This window comes from Ischnura elegans, chromosome 8 (genome assembly GCF_921293095.1).
Source record: "Ischnura elegans chromosome 8, ioIscEleg1.1, whole genome shotgun sequence".
Classification (NCBI taxonomy): Eukaryota; Metazoa; Arthropoda; class Insecta; order Odonata; family Coenagrionidae; genus Ischnura; species Ischnura elegans.
The window spans coordinates 92,052,826-92,078,291 of NC_060253.1; the positions used below are offsets into that span (position 1 = coordinate 92,052,826).

General features: G+C 35.6%; 1 protein-coding gene across 2 annotated transcripts in view; it reads right to left on the reverse strand.

The window, feature by feature from the left end:
* Positions 1–25,466, reverse strand: part of LOC124163474 (tachykinins) — a 420,319-nt gene that overhangs the window by 122,671 nt on the left and 272,182 nt on the right. For both annotated transcript variants that reach the window (XM_046540399.1, XM_046540398.1), the window contains one exon: positions 457–718. In XM_046540399.1, the coding sequence (XP_046396355.1) occupies positions 457–704 (248 nt within the window). In that variant the 5' untranslated portion in view covers positions 705–718. The remainder of the gene's footprint in view (positions 1–456; positions 719–25,466) is intronic.

The following is a 25,466-nucleotide window of genomic DNA, read 5'->3' on the forward strand; positions in this document are numbered from 1 at the left end:
TCATTTTTCTGACTTTTATTTATTTTTTATGGCTCGTATTCTGTTAAAATATATAATAATTAATTTTTTCACATAGAAATTGAGTTATACTACTTGTCTACCTTAAAAGACCACGTTAAAGCGTTGAAATTAAGCGTTTCTATTGCATTTGTAACGGTAACGCATGTTTTATTAAGGAAATCACTACACGAATTTAGACATGACCGCTGTTCATTTTAAATTTTTAATAGTAAAATGATTAAAAAACTATTCAGTTGAATTTATAAATAAATGATAAGGTTATATTTAAATGAAGTTATCAATAAAGTTTAACATAATCGCAGAAATATTTTAAATTATTACTAGCCGTCAAAATGACGGGTAATGGTCCTTCTAAGCAGCCTTACGAGCCCGGTTCTTCTAGCGTTGAAATATCATTGACATCCACTCATTCTGGCTAGGGGGGGTGTTGGTCACCTTTTGCTCGCCGCGGCCACCATGGTGCACTTGGTGTCCCTCTTCCCTCTGCTCGCATCGCCGTCCGTCTTGCTGCACGGCAGGGAGCGCGGCGCGGTGCTGGGGGCTGTGGTGGTGCTCGCGGTTACCTTGGCGCCGCCGGCTGCGGCCGAGGCCGAAGCCACGTGACTAGAGGGCGGCAGCAGAGCCAGGAGAACCAGGGTGACTCCGAGAAGGGGGGCCGCCAACAGTGTCAGCCGCACTGCCATTTGGTGGGCTGGGCCTGAAAATGTATAGGCGAGATAACGGAGCTGTTATTACGACGATAGAAATTATTAAATGAAAAATTGATTCAGCACTATTTTAGTTCATAAAATTTCTATTGTAGGCCCTATTCAGAATTTGAAAATCCGAGTTCGACTCTCGGACAAGCCGAATGTTATGTATACGCATTTTAGACGTATTTTTACATCAATTTCTTTATTTTTTTCGTTTCAAATCCTCTTCGTGCCTACACCTCCGCACTTGTACGGGTGGATTTGTAAATTTATTTTTACAGTATTTGAAAACTTTTTTCGGTGATGGGAGAGTAATTAAGGCCTATACCCTCCAGAATTAACTTATTACAATATTTTCCTATGGCCCAATTGGGGCTAGATACATGCATTCTTACCCATTTGGCAGCCAGAATGCTTTGAAGAACAATATTGGTAAAGCCACCGATGTATATTGTAACAAACCTAACGAGAAATAGGGAGGTAAGGGTTGGAATCTCTGTCAAGTCAATAGAGTGTTTCAAACGTTATTCTTCCTCCAGCTTATCATTAAATTTCAATTGATGATCTTATTCATATTTCTTTTGCTGATATAAATGCCTGAGAAAACAAATAAATTTTGCGTTAGGCAGTTAATTTCCTAATGTGCAAAAATTCCATTAAATAGACAAAGCTCAAGAGCAATAACAGCTAGGATAGTAGAATAATCCATTAAAGAAGTAAAAAAAGAAGAGTTGATTGAAAACTCATCAATACCAACTGACCCAGTGAATGCAAATTGCTAAATCGACGATGCCCACAAATGACTTAGATAAAGATAAAATGCCTGATATTATAGCAATTAGCTATAATATCAGGCATTTTCTCTTTATCTAAGTGAGAGCTTGAGGCCAGCGGGTGATTAAAATTTAGGGGGCACTGAAGCTCCTTATACCGTCTTTCTGGCTACTTGCCGAGTACGCTAAGATAAATTGGCCTTGAATTAGTTTCTTTAAAAAAAAAAAAGTAACAATACTTCCCCTCTAATGACTACATTAAAATCACTAAATAATTTGAATTCCTTCACGAAATAACCATTTTGTGGATGACCTAGACATTTTAACCAAGTATCGATGAAAATTTGATAAAAAATACGTCTGCCTTACTTATTTTCTTCAATTGTTATAGCTTCGGTGCAAATAATGCTCAAATGAAGGCTTATTCAAGTAATTCAATTACACCCTCCAGTTTTCCTGAAACCTGACTAAATATGTTCAATTCTGGAAAAAATAAGATATCTTATAGAAAAGGTTTCACTCCTCATATCAATCAAACTGATGATGATTAGTCTTCTTCATTTATTGGAATACTAAAGCATTGCTTGAAATGATTACATGACTGGTTGTTTCCTTCTCTCAGACCACATTTCCAATCCAAAGAAATCAAATTAAGGTCACAACTACGATCCCATACTTTTAACGGAAATTTAGTTGACAAGATTTTATCTCCTGGCAACTTACTACCATAATTGCTTTCCTCTGCAGTAATTTCCGGCTAATTTCGAAGAGGTCGCTCAAGGTCAGGCGGAAATGTTTTTCCTCCTGTTCGTTTAGCTTAAGTATTTCCATTAATTGCGCAGCTCCGAGGCATTAAACTATTCGACAGAAGCAACTCAAGTTCACCCTGACCTATACTATCAATTTTCCGTCTAATCGCAGTTTTGAATGGAATACAGTGACGCAAACTGAGGTGTCTAACTGTGAATCGATGACTCAGTGGGTAATTAACCTTTCTAGCTCCATCAGAAACGCATGTGAACGGTTAAGGGGCCAATTTGGTTTCACGTCCATTTGCGAAAGAATAATGGCTTACGTTTTATGGATGTGATCCGTTCTATGAGGGTCAATCGTTCGTTTTAGTATTCTAGCCATACAATCCGAATGCACCATCTACGGGATTAACTCATCGATCTAAATCAAGTGTGAATGTCTACATTTGATATTTTTTAAGCTCAAAAGTGAATCGACAGTCCTTAAACTTCGAAAAATCATCAAATTAATTTGGAATGACAATTTAAGTTCCTGAGGAACGTAGCACAAAGCTCTTTAGTCTTGAATGAAACTATTAAGGACTCACAGATCCTCTTAAAGTTTCTTTCCCTAGATTTCAACTCGGTAATGTATTATAAATATTGTATTTTTATTTTTATTTTACTTGTAAAGGTTTTATTTTGTTAAAAGCTTGTAATATAACGCGTAAATAAGAAACCCAAATACCATTCAGGTCAATTTAAAGTCAACACAAAGTAGCATTAGATTTAAATCTCCTTGAGCGAGTAAAATACATTTATATTGATCACCAGAATCCACCAATTTACTTCTTTTATTGCTTGCAGTTAGCGCCATCTTAGTAGAGCACTGAGAGAAAACAATAGATATTGTTGCTAACAACCACTCATGCTTTGATTCTGTTGTGCATCCTTTTATCTGAGGTAATGCAAAAGAAAAAAAAGGGCTTTTATTAAATGCAGTTATATTTCGCTTCTTTCTTCAGATGCAGCATCAACGCATAAAAAACGAAACGAGGGAGTCATTTCGGACTCGTGCCGACAGTATTAGCGTTGTGCGTATTTTTTCATGAACAAGGGCAAGGTCCCGTTGCAACCATTAATGCGAATACGGCTTTTGTTCGCAGATCTTCACTGTCTCTACTGTGCTAGATTCTCATCCTGCTCTGGATCCGCTGGGGATGTGCACATATCGTATGCGAGTCAGAAAAATGAAAAGCAAAAAAGAATTGGCAGAGGAGTGTATCCGCTCCACATTTAGTATTTGCCGGCGTGAATGTGATTTCGAATACGTGCAGTCCTCTATTGGAGAGTTAATGCACCCCAAGTGCTCTCTCGACTAGACAGAAACTCCAGAATGTCGCAAAGAGCCGAATAGACCGGAAGAACAAGGCAGAGATAAGAGGTAAAATAGAATTCAGCTGAGATAATGTTTGCTCTCATTGTCATTATTAAATCTGCTTCTACTCCAAACAATGAAGTAAAGAACCTAAATTATTCAAAGCGAGAATATTACTAGGTTTAATCGATAGATTTTGGAAATCAATATTCATCAGGCTGACGCCCGCATAGGATTAAAGAGTTTGATCCTTTTCCTTGGAGATTTCGTAAAGACAACTCGAATTGAAGAATTCACTCCAATATATTAATATTAAATTCGACTCACTATGAAAATATGCTGAAAAACTCCAACAATCGAGATGATGAGTAAAAAATAATCGAGATGATTGCTTGGGAAAATGTAAACCACGTGAAAAATATTATAAACTTTAAGACTGTAAATAATATTTATACGATGCATTGATAGTAAAAGGACTTAGAGGCAATTCGGAACTTCGGAAGGCAATAAATAGACTAACTATTTATTGCCTTCCGAAGGATTGAATAAAATGTTTTTAAATAAACCAACTCTCCTATGCCCCCCAATTAAAGTATGTGCATCGCTTACTTTATCACCTTGCCATGCAGGTAAGGGCTTTTCGATTTAATTATACTATAATAACAGGCATTTGGTTCTTGCCATCTGATAACTAATTTGTGGACAAGGCCGATTTAGCCTAATTATTCTTCTATCCCATAATGTTTACTCTTGAGCTTAGTTGTAGAACAAATAAGGTATCTTATAGAAAAATTTGGCTCATCATTTCAATGCAAACTAATGATGATGCCTTCTATCTCATTTTCAAAAATAAAAAAATTGTCGAATTTTTTATTTCTTTTTCACTGCATTTTTTTCATTTCTGGTTGTCCACTTCTTGAGGACCACATTTCCAATCACTTCCACTGCCCATGTGCATAAAATAAATCAAATTAGAGTCTCAAAAACTAAGTAAGCTCTCTGTATTATCATAAACCAATGCCATTTAAAGGCATTGGATTATGAATTTCCTGTAATTAACTAGTTACAAATGACCGATAATTTTCGCCCACTAACTGCGCGCATCCCTTTCCACGAATCGCTATGAGTTTTAAAAGTGCCTCGTGTGAGCATCTTACGTTGACCCGAACGAACTCAAGTCTCCTGCGATACTTCACGGCCTTGTTGAGGCGGACACGGATGAATGGATATAGTGGCCCGGCGAAGGCGAGGAGGAGGAGCCGAAAGGCGAAAATGGAAAGGAGAGGAAGACCTAGGCAACTTGCCAAAAAAGCCTAGGTCCTGAGTGTAAGGGGTGGCTGGTTGGTAAAAGAGATTGATGAAACGGGGCCGGGGATTTTTAGTGGGAGAGGAAGTCGGGGAAAATCCCGAAGTAGGATGGCGGGAAGTGACGTCACTCCTATCGGGGTTGGGGAGAAGGGGTTCCGGAAAGGGTGATATGGGTTCGTGGAGGATGGAAAGCTGTTATGGCGCTGGACATTCCCTTCTCCTACACGCAGACAGACACTCTCCACCAGCGCAATATCCATATTTTTTTACTGCTCACATTAAGTGATGGGGTTTTGGGCAATATCCCAATGCCTAGGTTATTTGCGAATGGATGTTTAACTGGCCATTTCCTGGACAAGGAGGCATATTTTTGATTTTCAACCCCCACTCCTCCAATTGAGAAAAATTATAGTGTAATTACTTGTTTTCATTTTTTACTTTATTATCGTGCAGTGAAATTCTTACAAATAATCTTACTTTGAATTACATTTTTAAGCATTGGGTGGTTAAAAAAAAAACGGCATTCCAATCGTACTTTGGGAACACAAGTGCACCTGTGCAATGGGACTTGACCATTACTCTGGATAGTGCCAAAATTTATTTCTCAATAACTATGTGTTCCAGCATTAATGTGTAATTTGTAGGTTAGGATGATAAATTTATCACAAAGGGTGATTAATTGAGAGATTAATTTTAATCAAAGTAATATTTTTCATGCATTAAAAATGACCTAAACTCCAATAAACTTTAACTTGCCCTTTTCTATTGCCGTTTAATTCAGAAATTACTCATTTGAATGGAATAATAATAATCCAATGGGTCATGAATACTCGAGAAATTGTAAATATTTCATAGGATTAGAGGGAATTTAAACTTTGCTCTTTCCTCACGGTATTCTATAGTTTCCGATCTTGGTATCGTTACATTAGCATTATCCAGTGGACCGACACTGTATAACTTTTTCTTTTGCCTCGAAACGGAATTGATGAAATACCTCCTTATATTTTTATTCATAGCACACATCCTAACAAGCTCTTGATGTTTATGAGCTTAATAGCCCATCTCAAGAGAATACGAGAAATCAAAAGGCACACCGCCTTCTCTTGTATCAACTATGCGAATTCGCCTCATGATGATTGAGGTTCTGTAAACTATTGCTTATGTTTGTGGTAGGAACACTGCCTTGATTTGCCTCGAGCCGAAGCGAATCGAAGGAGCATGTAATTGAGTTGAGCGCGTACGTAACTATTATGATCGTGATGGATGACTGATCTGCAGGATTTGTTGATCATTCCGTCTAACCCAATTGCAGTTCGCAAACAGCAGAATGTGTGGTATAAGATGAACTTACTCCTAAGTTTGATACTTAAACTATTAATCCTCCTTCCATAATTACGAGTGATTGCACTTTACATTTCGATCGTCAAACCAAATTGTCAATTTTCAGATATATTCAGGAAAATCAGAGCCACTTTCGATTGCCTATAACTTAAATTTAAATCATTACTACGAGTTTAACGTAATTAATTATTATTAAATATCATACATTTTTAGTATATCAGTACTAATGCACTATTTTGACAATTTTACTGAAATCAAATCAAAATCAATACCATAATTAATAAATTGAGATGCAAAATTAGGACACATTTAGTATAATTTCTTCGACGGATATATATTCAAAAATCATCATAATTTTTGCCCAAAAAACTAGCAGCAGTTCATTATAATTAGATTTGTATATTTTACCCTCTATCAAGGTAAGTTACTGGGCAATAACATTTTATTTATTCGTGTTTTCATTTGCAATACATTGATTCGATACCTTGTTTTTAAGTTTTTATTTTCAAATTTCTGTAAAAAATCCAACTGGTATTTTATAGAAATTTTTATTAGCCGTATTTGCAATCAAAGATTGGTTTCACTGTTCTTCCCTTGATGAAGAGAACGGCAATTTTTAATAGAAAATTTTAAGTTTCAATTAGATGAAAATTACAGATGTAAATACAATAACGACTGTCAACACAGGAACCAGTCTCTATTTTTCATCTACGAAAGTAATTTATGTGTGATAACGTTGATGCTGATTTTTTGAAAAAGTTCTGGTCAACAAATATATGTTAGATTCTGGAAATCAACTGCAGCCAATTGAAAATAATTGAATATAATTTTTCTCCGCGTCAATATGCCCAGCTACGACATTATACGGGGAAACAGAACAATATCAATCAGTATATCCCAGATGAGAACAATTAATTAATGGGTATGAAAACTTTGCTTCACTTTCCGGGATTGTAACAAGTTTGATTATATCAGATTTTATAGGGTAAAAGATAGTGAAGTCATCATACTTTGGATGCCAGAATATACATATGTTGTCTGTGAAGCTGCTAGGCTTTTCGAAACGCTGTCATCTGACGTGATAACTCATATTTGATATCGGTGAACATGGTCGGTCCTAATTTCCAAAAAAACTACCTAATTGTGATGTGATTGCAGGAGCCAGCAAGGATAGTTAATTTTAATGACAAAAGCTCAAAATTTTAATATGCCGTTTAAAAGTATGCGCCGATAAAGAACAAATTTTCGTAGAAATCCATGCAGGAAGAGGTGAACATTTGTCTGACAATTTTGTCCTTAATAGTCCGGCTGCAATTAAGGAAAAATTTTCCCCATTCAAATTAGATAGATGAAATGTTCTTTTGAAGTATAAAAAAAGGAATAAATGTATTTGAGATTATATATAAATCTGATTAACGAGAGGCCAAATAAGTATGACGAATAGATAAACCTGGGACTGGCGCAGAAGAGAGCATAGAGCGTTCCGTATAGAAATTTCAGCCTTTAACGTCACACTTATTTAAAGTCTAATCGAAATAGTCGCGACTTTTTCCTTTTCCATGAATCATCCAAGACTTTTTGAGTCACTTCAAAAATATTGCCTTCGGCGAGAGAGAGAGAGAGAGAGAGAGAGAGAGAGAGAGATATGAAAAAATATTAGGGCAAAGTGCGAGTCAAAGTAAATCTGCCGTTAAATTTTTTCCCATAAAAAGTCCACGTTCCTGCATCCTCGCCGAAAAACAGACGCCCACGCCCGTGTATTAACTCTTACTTGTTCCCTATTTTATTTTAGTTTTTCTTTTTTTTTCTTCGGACAAGTAAATGGGTTGCGCGAAGAGTCGCATTTTCAGCCGATTGGTAGGGAGAGCACAGAGAGCTGCAGAAAGGGGAGGGGAGGGGGGTTACTGTGGATAGGCGCCAAGGGTGATGACGTCACCGTTGCGAAGCTGGTATTGCCGCCCAGCCGGCTCCCTATGCTGACAGCTTCCCCCTCCACCACCTGCCGTATCTCCCCTACCCTCCGGCGTCCCTTTGCAAGTTCCCATTCAAGAAATACCATGCGCTCACCGCTCCAGCGATACGACGGAAAGGATGGTATTTTGAAGTTGAGGAGGAGACAGGGTGGCACCTATAGCTAATTTTTCGGGTATTCTTCTCGGGCTGTGCACCAGGCTATTGCAGTCATATTGGCCGACGTTTCGGAAACGAATTGGTTATTCATGCCAATGCTTGCTACTTTCTTCATGCATTTCACACAGTAACGACACATACAATTCCAATGATAAATGGTTGAAATACTACTGAAAACTGCGCATTTATGATTTGAAATTTGCTCAGAAGAAAGCCAGTATCACGATTATAATTTTTTTGATTGAGGCGGTTCTTAATCGCGTCCTTAACGGTGCGGTCCCTGTAGCCTTGTGAATAGCGAAGAATACTTATTTTATACCACTCCCAACGCGAATAATTATTGCTAAAGGGGAAATAAACCGTGTTTTTGCCAGAGTCGTAACGAACATCTGAGGGCTCCATGACTAACTGTGCGTGATAACACTGGATTAAATGCCTGTATTTATAATGCTCTATGCTAAAGTAACAAATGTCTCCACAAGTAATAGGAAAAAAATATTAATAATTTAATTGAAAGCCATTTCAGGGTATTTATCGACAATGGTATCAAGGATGTAGAATTATATAAAATTTATACGCGCAAGTTATAGGTATCATACAAAATATATTTGGTGCCATGTTATTTAATACATTTGAGTTTGATTCTAGCTTTGCGCTATTAAACTTTTCCAGAATATATAAAGAATTCCTGATGTTTTTTACTGTAATAAATATTACATTCTGAATTTTACAATGTGCATTTCAACTGTTGGGCCTTTTTTAAATATAATTTTGCCTCGTAAGAGGAGGATTTATTTTGTGTTAATTCATCATTCATTCAGTATTCCATTGTAAATGTTTGAGTCAGCGACCACACATTGGGAGGTCGTCAAAGATGGGCACCTAATTCTAGAAAATAGTATGTTCAATTACCATCAGTGTATTAATATCTACACACAAAATTGGATTCCATATCATGGCTCTCCATTGTATTCCAATACGTGATGATTTATCGATAATATTACAATATCTGTGCAATTGGGTTTGTTATGGATATGTTTGATTAACTGTAGTATTGCATAAATCGGGTGAGAAATTTCGCGATGAGACGAAATGTGATATCGGGATCAAAACTACCATGAAATATAATAGGTATCCTAGCACAAAATCGAATTGTTGAAATCCCTACGGCCTTCTAGCTACCCCGTCTCCTCGTTCATTACCTCTTTCTTTTCAGTCTCTTGCGATGGATAATACACATCCCCTCTCTCTTTCACTTCACCTTCCATTCCACTGCACTTTCTTTTTTCAGCATTCATTCTTACTTTCACGGCCTCGAGGTTTTTGTTTAATATTTTCTGGCAGAGCTCGTCGTTTCTGGGGAGTAAATCGACTCCGATTCTGTTTGGCGTACAATCAAAGGGGATTCTTTGTCGAACAAAAGTACGCCCGCCTTTCCCTCTCCCAACCCATTATCATTCACTCATCATCCCATCTGGCTTCATAAACATGATAAACCCTCTTCATTTTCCTCATTGTTCTCCTCATCATTTTCACTTCTGGGATGTCCCTTATTTACTTCCAGCGTCCTTGCTGCTGCCTTATCCTTTCTTTCACGTTCTCCGGATTTTGCGCACTCTCAGCAGCATTGAGAGAGCCAGTGTTTACTTTTCAAACTAACGAAAGAAAATTATATTGATTTTTTTCCGTTAAATTGTTCTAGCTTTAGGCAGCTTTTTGGTAGTCAATTTTTATGTAAGTATAAGAAAACAAATCGCTTGATGGGGTATTTTATATTTATTTGGTTTATATATTAATATTTTAATTGGTGGTCATCCAAGAAAGATTATTTTTGCAACAAAGCATCGTCTTTCACGTTATTTATTGCTGCTCCTTTTAGCAGTACGAAAAAAGTCGACGTTTACTTTTTAATTCTGTGTAATAATTTGAGCTTTTCACGTGATATTGACATTTTTTATTTGTTCATATTTCTAAGTAGCTCTATTGTTTATGAATTTCTAAAACATAATATAACCATCTGTATGATTTACTAATTTATATCTGCATAAAATGGTGGTGTATAGTTTCCAGAAAATTTATTTTTATTGCTGCGAATCAAACGTCATCAGCCAGTTTCTTAAATCTAAAAATTTGCTAATTAAAGCAATGAGTAATGGCTATGGTAATCTTGGCAGCATATAAGAAAACACGGGACTTTATATGGCTAAAAGTATAAAATGTTTATCTATCTCGTAGCTATAATGTCAGATGAGGAATAAAAAAATTCCATTTATCATTTCACAATCATGGAGAGAGAGCATTGGCAATAATATAAGCACTAAATATAATGAAAAAATATGTCTCTTTGATATTAACGCTGTTAATATATGAACAACAAACTAACGAATTAATATTCCGATTGGAAAAATAATTACATATTAGGTGTTATTATAAATAAGCATTTCATGAAAATATGATGAATGCATGGGGAATAATGAAAAGAAAACGATGACTAAGAGCACATATACTTAAAGTATTTATACCCCTTGTAATACGAAGTGCGGAGCTAAAATTAAAACTTCGGATTCAATTCCCTGGTAAAGATTTCGGACTTCACCCAAATAACTAATCCTCGATATACGAGAAGGCCCAGGGAAAAGAACTGATCTACCTACCCTAAAACTGTGAATTCCACACTCCGAAGGCTCAGTCGGCAGCGATCTCTACCCTCACCTTCCAAAACCAATCTTAAGGTTGAATCACGGAGTAAAATGACTATAAACCACTTTTCAGAATACTTCTCATATCGAGGTACTGTCTTCCAGCGGACATGAGCATACACTGAAACCACACAATCTCAAGTTCTTTGCTCTTAATTATTTCTATGTGAGAAGAAGTTGCAATTGAATATTCGGCAATTTTTGCATTGCCTTGTTTTTTTTAAAGAGTTTAATGTATTTTGGAAACTTTTAAATTCTTCCCCTTCATATATAAGCATGTTGAAAACTTGCTCGAAGAAAGGGAAACTGTCATCGATGCCCCTTAAAAACGACTATACGATGAGAAGGAATAAGAGCATGAATAAAACATTTTTACCCAATGAAATATAATATTAACAATAATAATATGTATTGCTCTTGGGCAATTGTCCATTAAGAATATAATATGGCTACAGCATACAAAAGAGCTCACAAAATAAACTTTTACAGAATATATCAAATATTTCCAAATGGTATACAGAACAACTAACTCATCAGAACGAAAAAATGAAATCTTGTAGTTACTCAATCAATCATAGTAAGAAAACCTAAGTTTACATAGTGAACACATAAAACCATCACAACATTTAGGGTAAAACATGAATAATGGTAAATCTTTTACTCCAAAAAATATGGCACGCAATTTCAAACAAACCTGAGGTAAATACTATATGGCATTTATTATGAATAATTGAAATAACAATGACGACTAAATGCATAATTTACTCGTTTGAAAACCAGTAAATGCTTTCCAATGGCATGGACATAAATTTTTACACATGCTAATGGTATTGCGACTGCGATATATTTTTAATCTCACATTGCTCAAGTGGTTTGCTGGTATATTTTTAGCACCCTCATTTATTGCCACCAAACCCACATCCGTACAAACTACAAAGATTTTTCCTTATATTTTTACTACCCGTTACCATCTTCCCGTGTATTTTTGTCCTAGAAGCAAACTTTTGCGGGAAATTGCTGAACTTAACAAGTTTATTTCTCACCCAGAGAGTTAAAGTAATGCCATGAGGTCAAAAAAAATACAAATCGGCAGAATTAAAAAGAAAGATGACTTGCCATTATTCTTTTCCTCCCACCTCTGCTTTTCGTAGCGCCTCCACACAGATCCTGATTTATTTTCGGGAAAAAGTTTGCGAACAACTTTTATTCTTCGATCACGGATACGAAATTTATTCGCAAACGAGAGGTGATACGTCAACTCGAAGCGACTTGCATTTCCTTTTTCATTCTCCGGGGAGTTTTATATACAGAAATATATGTATATTTATATCCGATCTTTTTTCCCGTCATCCGAAGTTTATTAAGTTACATCCTACCCTTTGTCATTCCATGTGGATAAGGGGTCATTACGAAGGCCCACGCTTTTCTACGCATCGAGTCATATTTATTTTTTATTGTAGGTTTCTCCTTTTTTCTATTTTTTTTACATTCCCTGCCTTAAATCACATCGGTCGCGGCGCCATGGCGTCAGAATCCAGCCGTCATGAGATTGTTATTTAGCGTCGCAGACATACGAGACTGGACAGTGTGGCAATGCATATTTTTGGATGTTTTCGGGGATCCCTGCGATTAAAATGATAGATTTCGTGAGAAATCCCGTAAGTTTTGCTTACAGCTGCAAAATGTCTTTCTGGCTGAAATAGCAAAGGTCAGGTCTGTAAAGGCAGGCATTATACATGATTTAATACCTACATATGTATTTACATCATTATTAAGCATCACTACTCTGAAGAGGATTCTTTCCTTGTTCATGGTAATATAGAAATACCAATACTAATTATGACACTGTAATATTTATTGCTTCGCTACCTACCATGGTTTCGACACTATATTTAAGGTAAATTTTCTCTCTTGAACTTCCATCACGTCAAGCCTAAAAAGATTTCATTAGCTCCTCTTTGCATTCATTAACAAATTTATTTAATTCTTACATGAACAACCTCATTTTAAGTGACGTATAGAAAACGAACAATGCGGAAAGAAGTTGCTCATGAGCAATTTCATCGATTGGCTCTCGTTATATTGAGCTTTGAATATACTAGCTAAAGAGACGCATTGAAACTTTTTCCCGAAGAAAATTCACTTCTCCAAATAATTGCTATCTTTAATGATCTTCTCTCCTCGAAACGTTCAATTCGATGATCTCAATGTCGTTTTTGCATCTCACATTGTTCTCTAGGAATGTTCTTATGCCGTTTGAAGCATCGCATGTCTTATCTTGACAAAATAATCAATGGGGTTCTATTACTTGATGTTAATATTGTACATTTCCCTTTAATCTAACAAATATTTTTTTAAACTTACTCTCAGATGGATTTCTATACTTTTTCATTAGACTACGAATTCTTCCTTTTATAAATGTTTACTGCAGCAAGGTACTAAAAATATTTTATCTAAGAAGTGGCAATGTGCCGAATGAAGTGGATAGAAATTTGATGTCTTAGAGGCTAAAGCGTCCGTATGCCTAAATTGTCACACGCTTTTCGAAATAACCTTTTTGTTCGTTTTGCCTAAATTATGTAATAAACCACCAAAAGTTTTAAAAAGAAGACATTTTGTACGACTTTTCTTTGATTAGCTAAACAAAGGTTAATTTCTACATGACATTGTAAATATGCTTAGTTGAGATTTCTTTCTTTAATCTCCAGGGCTAAGTTACGTATAAAAGAAATATTGTTTATTATTTTCAATCAAAATATAACTGTATAAAATAAATAGCCTTAGATAATGAGTAGGAAACCAAGTGATGACCGGTCGATACTCTATAATTAGGCCAAGTAGGGAACCTAATTTTACAAATAATTTTATAAAAAATTTTAATCCATTTAATTTTTGTAGAACATAGAATTATTATCATGCTATCCCTTAACCAGCGACGTTCAAATCTTGTTACACTACCAGTGACGTGCGGTCTGGGAGATCGCAATGAATCAAAAATTCATAAAACGTTGCAAAGTAATTTTTATTGCTTAGTTTAATGTTTCTTTGACTTCTCAATTATTATAAAACTTATATTTAATATTACGTATTCCCAATACGAACCAACTTTTTTAGTAAAAATTTTTATTTGAAAGAGGATCAAAAAAATGACATCAAGAACACTTGAGTTGTTATTATTATCATCGTAGTTTTCGTAATTACATATTTATAAAACTAAAAATGCTTCCTTGCAAATTATTGATTATTATTATTCTTAAAAACCACTAGGAATTGTTTTTAACAACTTTCTGAATTATTCCCACCAGCATAACGTTTACCGGTTTTTCCAAATTAGTGAAGTGAGGTCTCAAAAACAGGTAATTAAATTCAGTTTCAAATTTCCAGAAATAAATAATAAGAATTGTTGAATTTTAAGAGTGCAATGTCCTTATTATGCAAAATTATGACGCTCACGTGGATTATAGATATTTTAAAATAGCAATTGGAAAATATTCATAATTTTAGAAACGCAACGGTCTCTCAGACCGCACGTCACCGGCTAAGGGTTATTATTAATTATCCATCTTAATTTCATGCTTGGATTTAGTCCATTTAATTTTATGCTTGGAGAACCCTTTCATTACAACTGTATTCAAATTTTCAAGTAATATTTTAACGAATAATTGATGATTGCTAATCTGGTTTTTCAATTAATCAGAAGTGAAATCCTTCATTAAGGTCTTTCGGTTTCTATTTAAATCGGCAGAATGGTTATATTAATCGATAGTTTCGTTACATTTAGACTTTCTTTGTTGTATTTACTTCTAGTATATCATTCAAACATTATGCTATTCGCATTCCATCCATTAAGGCAGCGTTAACAGCTTCTCTAAATTCATTCCGGGCATGCCGATTGCGACGTCTCGCATCTAATGCAAACACTGGCCTATTGGAATTGTGTTTTCAATCATCCTTGAGTCTATGCAATCAAACTATCTGAAATGTGTTGCGGTTGGCAGCAATGTGAATGTGCAAGTGTTGGACAAAATTCATGAGCCCAACTAAAGTCCACCTTGGAATATAAACAGGCAGACAGAATTAGGATATTGTATCATTTATCGAATGTAAAGGACTTCTTATATTATCTACATCATTCTATTTCTAACAAAGCGTTCTGATATAGATAATTCAAGGACCTATTCATATTCTTGAATGTGTTTTTCTATTCCCTTAAACTTCTTTTATCCAATATTTTCACCCTGAGAGCTTTTAGTCTATTTTTATACCTAATTTATTTTTCTCTCCGCATCTTTCTGTTCCATAATAAGCCCAAAATTCATATCATAGCTTTATTATTATTATAGCCGTATTACGCTTTTGAGGTAGTATGACGCGTCATGAATTTAGAGTGACTTTGCCACTATCACGGGAGAGCATGCTTTACACAAATGGGTACAGGGATGCGTATGCATCCGAAGACACCCACTGAGGTGGAGTCAAGACTCTCTTATTCGGAATGGCACGAGATAAGCTGCCACGGAACTTCAGCGACGCTGTCAAGCACTGTTTTTGAATGCACGTCGCGACGAGAATTTTTTGTAATGCACCTCACGCGAATAAGACCGGATTCTCTCTCTCTGTGATCTCATATCCTGCCTCCGTGAGTGAATGTCGAGTCAAATATGGCCTGACCCTGTCGTAAGGGCCAAATTTCATTCTCGTAGTACTTTTTTTTTCAAGCATACCATCACTCTTGACGCAGTGCTGAGCGCCTTATATGGTCAGTCTCGTGAGTTCCCTTGATTACATCTTTTTCTGCGAATGTTCTTACTTCACGGGCACTTAACTTGACCGGATAAGGAAGTACTAATTTTCTTTAAAAACATCCTTTTCCCTTCCATTTGGTGATAAGAGTTATGGTTCTTTTTGATGCTCATCTTCTATAGCTTCTTTAAAGTCGACTTTTATTTGAAATATTACCAGACATAACGACGAAAACCTTTTTTTTATTTTATGTTCCTATCCCTTTCCTTCCTCACCTGTGAATTAAGTTCTTTTCTGTCTTACTTTTGATACGCATATGGTATGTTTCATGACGTTACGGCATGATGTCGAAAATAATATAATAAGATTATAGATCTAGTCTTATATTTTTCCGTTTTAATACTTGGTATTATGATAAAGAAACTGAAACATTTAAATAGGACACCTAACTCTTGGGGGTATTTCATAATTTATAATTGTGCCTCACGCTATATTTTAGGTATCAAATCTGTTTTCACTAACATTTGACAATACCATTCCGAAAGGGGTAAGACGCTTTTGATCTCCGGTCACTGAACTTAATAAGAGCCTGTCCCCCTCTGGCACAGTTAAAATAAGTTACTTGGCCCTGTTCCGCTTGACCTATCGCTTTCCCCGAGCACCGGAAATACATTTTCTCGTTTATGAGGATGCAACCTCGGATATTTCGTCATTACTTGTCTTTTAGGTAGACTTGATGAGAATTTAATTTTTTGGACTTCAAATGGTTACTAATTGCTTCTTCAATAAATTCTATTTCGTCATTACATCTACGGAAAAATAAGTTACTTGGCCCTGTTCCGCTTGACCTATCGCTTTCTCCGAGCAGCGGAAATACATTTTCTCGTTTATGAGGATGCAACCTCGGATATTTGGTTATTACTTGTCTTTTAGGTAGACTTGATGAGAATTTAATTTTTTGGACTTCAAATGGTTACTAATTGCTTCTTCAATAAATTCTATTCCGTCATTACATCTACGGAAAAATAAGTTACTTGGCCCTGTTCCGCTTGACCTATCGCTTTCTCGGAGCAGCGGAAATACATTTTCTCGTTTATGAGGATGCAACCTCGGATATTTTCTGTTTCACTGACTCTTTCTTCCTCCTTCTACATATAGTTTGAATCAAAAACTGCTAATAGCTCTACGGATTAAAAGGTGTGACACAAATCTATTTAAAAATGACTGGTTACAAAGCTTTGGGTAAAAGTTGTTATCAAAAAACGTTCAATTTTTTTCTCCATTTCGTCCCCTCGGAAAAGTTCATTTTCCCTTTGATGTTTCAACTTTAGAGCACAAATGACTATTTTTGCTACGGTTTTACGGTTTAAAGCTATAACTACGCTACTCTGAGATCTCTAACATTAGAGCTTTCACGAATGTTTCCTATTGAGTTCCTCGAAATCTCTTATATTAAAAGAATTGCAATGCAGTATGATTATTTAGAAATGAGAGCGATAAAAGGGAGGTATTTAGATTTATAAATATTGAGCAGTAGGGGAGTATTATAAATGAATTTTATCAAATCTTTAAAAAAAACTGTAAAAATATCATTTTTTAATTCCACTACTGGAGAGCTGCCATAGAAATTGTCCTTATTTATTGTAAAATCAAAGTATCTCTTTCACATGTTCTCAGGAATAACAGGCTATATTGTGAATAATGTCTTGCCATGTCACTGTGTAGAAGTATACGGTGCATTTTAAATAAAGATATCAGTAACTTCCACGAAAAGAAGAAAAGAATCCTACCAGCAAGCTTGAAAAATTTGACATCCAAAAACTGCAACCAGCTCAAAAATATCCAGATTACGACAGATTTCAGGGATTTTTCATTGTATAAGTTAAAATTGCTTCAATTATTGTAAGAGCTTCTATGGCAGAATTTAAGGAGACAAATGTTTCAGTCAGAAATCAAACCAAATAGATGGCATTAAGCTCTCATGGGGTACGTATAAGTGATTGTGAAGGACAGTTTTAAATATTCACGTGAACTACACATTGCAAACGACCAGAGTCAAATTGCATACTCCAATTTGAAAATACTTGATTATTTTTGCCATTTTGCTCATTTTTTCATATTTTGTCGTAGTAAATATTTCAATTAGGTCTAACATTCCAGCCGGATCTTTACTGTTAAGGGCGATTGTTTTCCGCGTTCGCAATCTGCAACTATCGTTTCCGCCGATTTTAATTGGGAAACTAACTATTTTTTCTAGGTTTAAATCTTCAAATATAATTGAAACCTTGATGCTTAATTCTGATTTCCAAGAAAAAAATAACTTCCTCTCTCTGTCTGGCTGCTTGAGTTAGATTTGAACGAGTTGGTCAAGGTGATTCAAAAGAGTTGCTATGCAATTACAGATATTGTCTAGCTTTAACACTATTGTTCGTTTAGTCAATTTTTAAGATGAAATGTTTCATTGCTTCCTGAGCATGTGTGCAAGTAACTCAGCCGTCGATGTGGAAAATGTCAATTAGAGAGACTATATACTCTCCTTGAAAACTAAATGAAGCTTACATATAAGGGTTAAAGAGAGTACAGAGTAAAAATGTTGAGTTTCCCCAACTGAGGATGATGTTAAGGGATGGACGAGAGTTTATGAAATGCCAAACAAATATGAAGGAGGGCCATTAATTTACTGATAATATCATCGGTCATCAGGACGTATATGAGTTAAACGCAGTTATCCGCTCCATTCTCCAATCAACAAGCCCCCTAAATTTTTCGTAGGTCGATTTATTTAGATTTTAATTGCCTAATACATACGCGTAACATTCATCACTACCGTGTCGTCATGGTTTCATTCTCCATTCTTCGTTTCTATTCGTCCTTCGTCAGTTGTTTTCATCAGACCAACACGTCTTAAATATGACCGGCTAAGTTGCTCTATATTTTTCTAAATGAGTGTTAAAGGCGCATCAATCATCCCTCGTCTTACTCAGACTCCATTACTATTTTTATCCGATCAATATCTTTTATTTTATTTACGGGAATCACTCAAATTATTCATTCACCTCCAAATTCTCTACCATAAATCGTCGATGATTTACTGGGATTGTCTTTATTTTTATATATATCCTTTCGGTACACTACTTCAATTTATGTCAATTGGTGTAAAAACATATACTTTGTAAGAATATTGGATAACGGGAAGACATTCCGCATCGCACTGAAAGTTTTTTTTCCGGACATGAATGACAACAAGAAGGAGCTGATATTTTTCAACTGATTTTCTCTGTTAACCAACGGCTTGTTAAACATGCTTTTCCTTAAATATTTCCCGATTATGACCGATGGTTGCCGAGGCACGGCGCCAAGAGTGAGCGCGTCCCACTCCAAGTAGTGCTGCCTCGCGCCAATGCTCGAAGGTCCCCAGTCCGTCGCTTCATTTGGCGTTAGGCCCATTCTTTCGACGAAGTGTATTGAAATGCGATATTTTCATAACGCATTTTTATTCATTAAGCATTGCTTCACCATCATGAAGTAATCGAAATTTGGTTACAAACCAACGCTGTAAAAGCTACAATTAAGGAGAAGCACCAGCCGTTCCGGTATTCATTAGACTTTTGTGAGATACCACGTGCGAGTTTTTCACTGTTCAGCTTTCGAATTTTCTCATCTCGTGTCCATGTTTCATTCCGCTGACACGTTGTTACAGATTTAAACACGCTCCACGTGGCACCCCCACGTCGTTGCCATCGGCACTCGCGTTGTTCATTTCAATTATCTCCAATGGGACATCTATGGAACACGAGTGGGAGTTGAAATGATCTTTCGACTGCAACAGTCGTAAATGTTACGGGTACTTCTCCTGAATTATGACTATACATCCCGGAAAACACTGCTGTCATTCGAAGATGGGTTAATTTTTCATCTTAATTCTATCTGACACAAGGTAGCCTCTTCTTTTGGTGCGAAGGTTCCAATTTTTCGAGCGAAATACTTATAATGTTCCATCGAATGCAATAATTTATTTTTTAGCTACCATAAAATTGTTTCAATCATTCCAGTTTTAGATAAACATTAAAATAAAACAATTTTATTAATTTTAACATTACTTGAATTGAAGTAATTGAAAAGTCAATTTGGGAAGAGTATTTATAGGAAGGAGCACTTTTAAATTGAAGAAACTCAAGAAGTACAGGGTGAGAAGTTCATTCGGTATGATTTTATTAAATTTATGATTGCTTTCCGTTTAGACAAAAAATGCGAGCAAATGACAACCAGCTTTATCCATCCGTTTCATGATCTTAGTTTAATAAAATTCTACCAGGGAAATGTACTGAATTCGATAAAATTTGAACAATTTTACTCCTATGTAGCATTTGCAAGATTAAGTTACTTATGAGGACTGAAATGTCAATTTTTTTCAAGTCAGAGAAAAAAACTACAAACCTTTGTTGGAAAAAGTAATAAGAATACAAAATACTGCTTTATATATAAACTGTAAATATATTTTTAAAATTTTAAATATAATGAAAAATGCCAAAGGCTGTTATACAAACTTATGTTCATTAATACATTTTTTCCCAGGAAGAAAATTTGTAGGAACATGCTTCAATATATCATTAAAATATTGGCTGAATTTTAAATATGATTTAAATGTCCTGATCGGTAACAAACATTAGGCGGTGACAAATTCAATGCAGGACGCTTCCAGTTACTGGTCAGGTCATTTTCAGAGCTCAAAAATCATCCATTCTCCCTATAGTACCCATAGGACTTAAATAATCATCATAACTAACCTTACATCCAAATAAATTAAGATTTTCTCTGCCCTTCACTAAATCCAGATTTACTCATTTACTCATCTCGTGGTATGACTCAACTATCTTATTCATTTTTATACAAAACGTATGAGATGGCATGATTTGATCTATGAAGCAGCTAAAAAATGATTATTATTTTTATCCTAAAGAAAGAGTTTATGCCAATTATTTACAAATATTTATACTATTAGAGCCTATCATATGAATAAGAAAATTATTCACAAACTCTTGATGCAATAAGATTCCTATAAGGATAAAATTGCTTATCACTCAGAATCATTTCATTCTTTATTTCATACAACATGGTTCTCCATTATAGAATTAAATCAAGCAAAAGCATATAATCATACACTTTATCAATAAATAAAAAGAAAACATGGATCAAAACTTGATCTTTGATCTCATTCCCAGTGTTTTTTTTTAACTCTTGCTCACACAACCTAGTTTTCTATTTATGTACTTAAAACAAGGAACAGCACGTAATCATATGCTTATCTATAGATAAAAAGGAAGCATAGAAATCAATTTGATATCGTCCTCCATATTGACCATTTTCTTTCTTTCTAGGTGTGCTACTACGTCCAAACGTGCATGCCATTATCTAAAAGTTAGTACCTATGGAAGGCTTAGGAAACAGACTGTTAACAACTCTCTTGGAGTGGCATTCAGTATTTGAAAATTATTACCTATTGAAGGGAAGTTGTACTGAAACACGTTCTTTGTGTCCCTCTAGGTCTGTTGGCGCTCCTTTACATCCCTCCGTTGCCACCAAATAACCGCTCATGGGGCAACACACTTCGGGATGATAACGAGTTCACGGTTTCGTGTTTCACATGAGCGCGTAATTACATTTTATTGGCATGAAACAAGCGTGTGAAGTTCCCTGGAATACCTTTATTTTAATATCATTGCGTGCTAATGCGGTCACCGGAAAGAAAATTAAATTTTTTTATGGACGTTACACGAAAATATTTTTTTTCGACGGTGGAACTTCAATTTTGTGGTCCGAAAGTTAAAAGCGACGTAATTAATTCACAGTGTTATTCGATGAAACCTGTTGGTCAGAAATTCTGGGAGCAAATTGAGGTTTTATTGTTTTTGATATCATCAAACGGTGGGCGTGAGTTAACATCCGATTTAATTTTTTTAAACATTTTTATTTCCATTATTACATCGCAGTGAATATAACATTTTTCAGAATGCTTTACTACGATTCACTTCTTTCACTAAACAGCATTGCTACAAAATTAATTAAAGCCTAATTCAATGGCAAAGAGGAGTAATGGGCACATGCCATTTACATCACCTAAACGAAATAACCCTCGTTGTCATCTATCATCGATTTCGAAAGGATCCTTAGCCAACAGGTCCCATTTAGCCGAATTTTCAGTCCTTCTCGTGCTAAATGTATTTTTATACTGCGTTATTATTTTTGGTAAAGTTTACTCAATCTGAGATAAGGAAGGTAACGTGGAATATGTGTAGATAACGTGGAAACCTTCTCTCTAAGATCAAAGTGTCTTGGGTTCAAATACCGGTTCACGACTTCGGACACCCCCAAAAAATCTCTGAATGCGAGAAGACTCGGGAAAATAATGAAAAATGAAATCCATATACCTGTGATGAATTCTGGTATGTGATCTTCGATCACTTATCCATAAGAACCTCCGGATGGAATTACTTAGAGAGTTTTCCATTCATAACTAGAAAAACCACAGGAAGTGTGACCGAAACGTAAATTCATCATCTTCCCTTTGTCTATGACCTTATACTAGACAACCTGGTGCCTCTTAATCTTTTTTAATATTTGAGCATAATATTAATTACCCAAGTATTTTTTTTAATTGTATGCCAATAATCAAAGGATAGTGATGCTAGCACCTTATGTAGAAGAAAACGAATATTTTTATTTAATAATTCTCTAAGTGGTAAAATGCGAGTCGTTTCAGAAGTCGTTAATTTTACTGAAAACATTTAGTGGCTCACAATGGCGTACAGCAAAAAATGTTTGCTGAATCCGATCTAATGGCATTAACATAAAATAGATCGTTAGTTATCAGACAAATCAAATTAGTTTTATTTTAGTTATGCTTTTTGAATTAAAATTTCGAATCTGATATTTTGAGAATGCAAGTCAACATTTAGGTGATAATACTCTTTATGAAAAGAGAAATTCGTAAGTAAAAGTTAAGTAGTGACATGGTGACACTATATAGTGACAATATACTCAAATTATTTAATTAATTACAACTTGAACACTGAAAAATAAATGTTAGCCATGTGAGGGATAGTTATGTAATAACCCAGCTACTTCTGATGAATGAATAGATCCAATTTTGAAGGAAATTATTTTCCAGTTCTCAAAAATGAGTCACACAATTATTTTCCAAAGCTAGGAATTATTACGGTGGAAAGTACCACTCTTATTTCAATTCATCAGAGTCTGTAGGACTGAAAGAATAAAAGGTGAATCCTGCACAAGAGGCCGGGAAGAGCGAAAATTATACGTTATTTTCATATGATTTATTTTTAAAACAATCACTTGGTATTTGAAGAATGTGGATTTCACCCAACCTCCAAAAGATAATTTTGGTGGCGTTGGACAAATTTTTCACGTTTTTGTCTCCTTTTTCGATTGATCGCGAATTTATATCAACAGTTTTGAACGCACCCACTATCGCCATTCACTCATTTGGGTTTTAATTACCTAGCCGGAAAACTCATTCCGATTATTTACTGCACCCAAGAGTTTGACTTTGAGCGGTGTTATCTGGATTTTGGATCGCAACCTCTTCCCTTTTATTTTTATTCAGGAACGGTCCCGCTGAAATTAAACCTATTTCCATGATTACGATCTGGATTTGTATTTATTTTTTTCCTTTTAATTTCTGTACGAGACAGACAGCTTCAAATTGAAGAGCTATCGAACACGTTCGTTTCCAATGTCCAATTCGTTCGCAGGTAATCAAACTTTCAAGCTTCACTGCGTCTATTTCCATTGTCGCGTCTGATGAACCAAAATAGTATCCCAAAGAGTTAATCGGGGCCACAAATGCTTTCGTCGAAAAAATAGCTTCTTCTCCGGTGGTATACTTTACCCAGGTATGATTGCTATGGCAGAATGTTTGCACAATTAATCACGTTAATATTACAAAGTAGGCCCTTATAAACAAGTTATAATATCTACCAAACCTCATATTAGATTGGAAAATTATTTTACCACCAAAATTCCCTCTCCAGCTAAATCATGACGGGTTTCCAATAAGTTCGTTTACTTAGCAGGTTGATGTACTTACTAGGTTTTCTCCTTACTTCACTCAGAGAAAGGAGTAAGGAAGGTATTTTTTCACCTTCAATTCTTATGGCAACATATGCAAGATATTTCATACATGGTTTTATTCTTACTTTTGATTATTCTCAAGAACTGAACTTCACCAGGAAGTCAACTATCGTTTTGCGGCGAAGAAAATGTGGCTCCATTTTATTTGTAAACAGTATCCCAGAGAATAAAGTGGCGCCGCCAATGCTTTCGTTAGAAAACTACCTTCTTCTTAGATAATCAGGTGTGGTTGCGATGACAGAATTTAAATACAGTCAGGAATGATAATGTTAAACTATAAGTTCCTATAAACGAGTCACGCGATTTTCCATAACTTTTATGACATTAAACGATTTATTTTTGCCACAAAATTACTAAACAATCCCCCCATCATGATGATTCCACCACGGGTTTCCGAATAGTCTGTTTACACAGCAGAGTGATGTATTACTCCTTGCTTCATTCAGAGAAATGTTTACGGAGAGTAGTTTTTCACCATACATCCTTATTGCACCACATAAAAGATATTTCACACATGTAGGTTTTATGCCTGCTTTTATTTTGTTTCTAGTACTGAACGTCACCTACGACATGTCATAACTTATGTTTGAAAATAGAAAGAATTGAAAAAGTTAGTAGACAGCCAAAGGCTAGGAATTATTTAGACAAAGAAAGTGATATACGTTGCGTGCGAGCATGAAGCACTGAACGTCACCTGAAAGTCAAATATCGATATATGGCGAAGAAAAGTAGGCGCCACTTTATTAGAGGAGACACGTTTCTTATCCATAGCGCATACGTATAGACGCGACATTAGTGATACGGGGGACAAGCAAACACGACTGTCTGAATATATGCAGAACCCACGGGGGTGCTGTTCCAGGATGCTGTGAGATGAAGCCTTGGACTATCCCATTGATCCTATCGCTTTCGCCCTTGACTGGGTTTGGGGGCATAAGAGAGGGCAGGATATGGGGGTTTCCGGCCTTCCCACCCGGGACGCTCCCTCGCTGCCCTTGGTGCCTTGGGAATAGAGTCCTGCAGACCGCTGAATTCAATTCTCCGTGGAAGCACATCCCCACCTACGACGTCGAGCGCAGGGAAAGGGCTTACAACCCCGTGGATGAGCGGTTTTTAAATTCTAAAAGGTATCGGTCAGTAGCATAACAGCATGAGAACGTGGAGCTAGTCTCGTTCAAGGGAATGCATTCAAAATGCGAGAATTGTGCAAGATGAATGCGAGGGTAAAAGGCAAATAAAATAATGATCAAGTAAATAATTAAATGTTTAAATTCCGATTAGTAACTAGGAGTGTAGGTCTATAATAAATACATAAATGCAAACTAATTGGTCAACGTTTTGGCATATTTTTATACCTTTTTAAGGGATATTTTGTTTGCAATGAATATGATGTATTTATTGAATAAAACAAATGTAATAAATAAACAAATCATATATATATATATATATTGCAAAAATCCCTTAGTAAGGTATTAAATATAACCATACGTTGGCCAAAA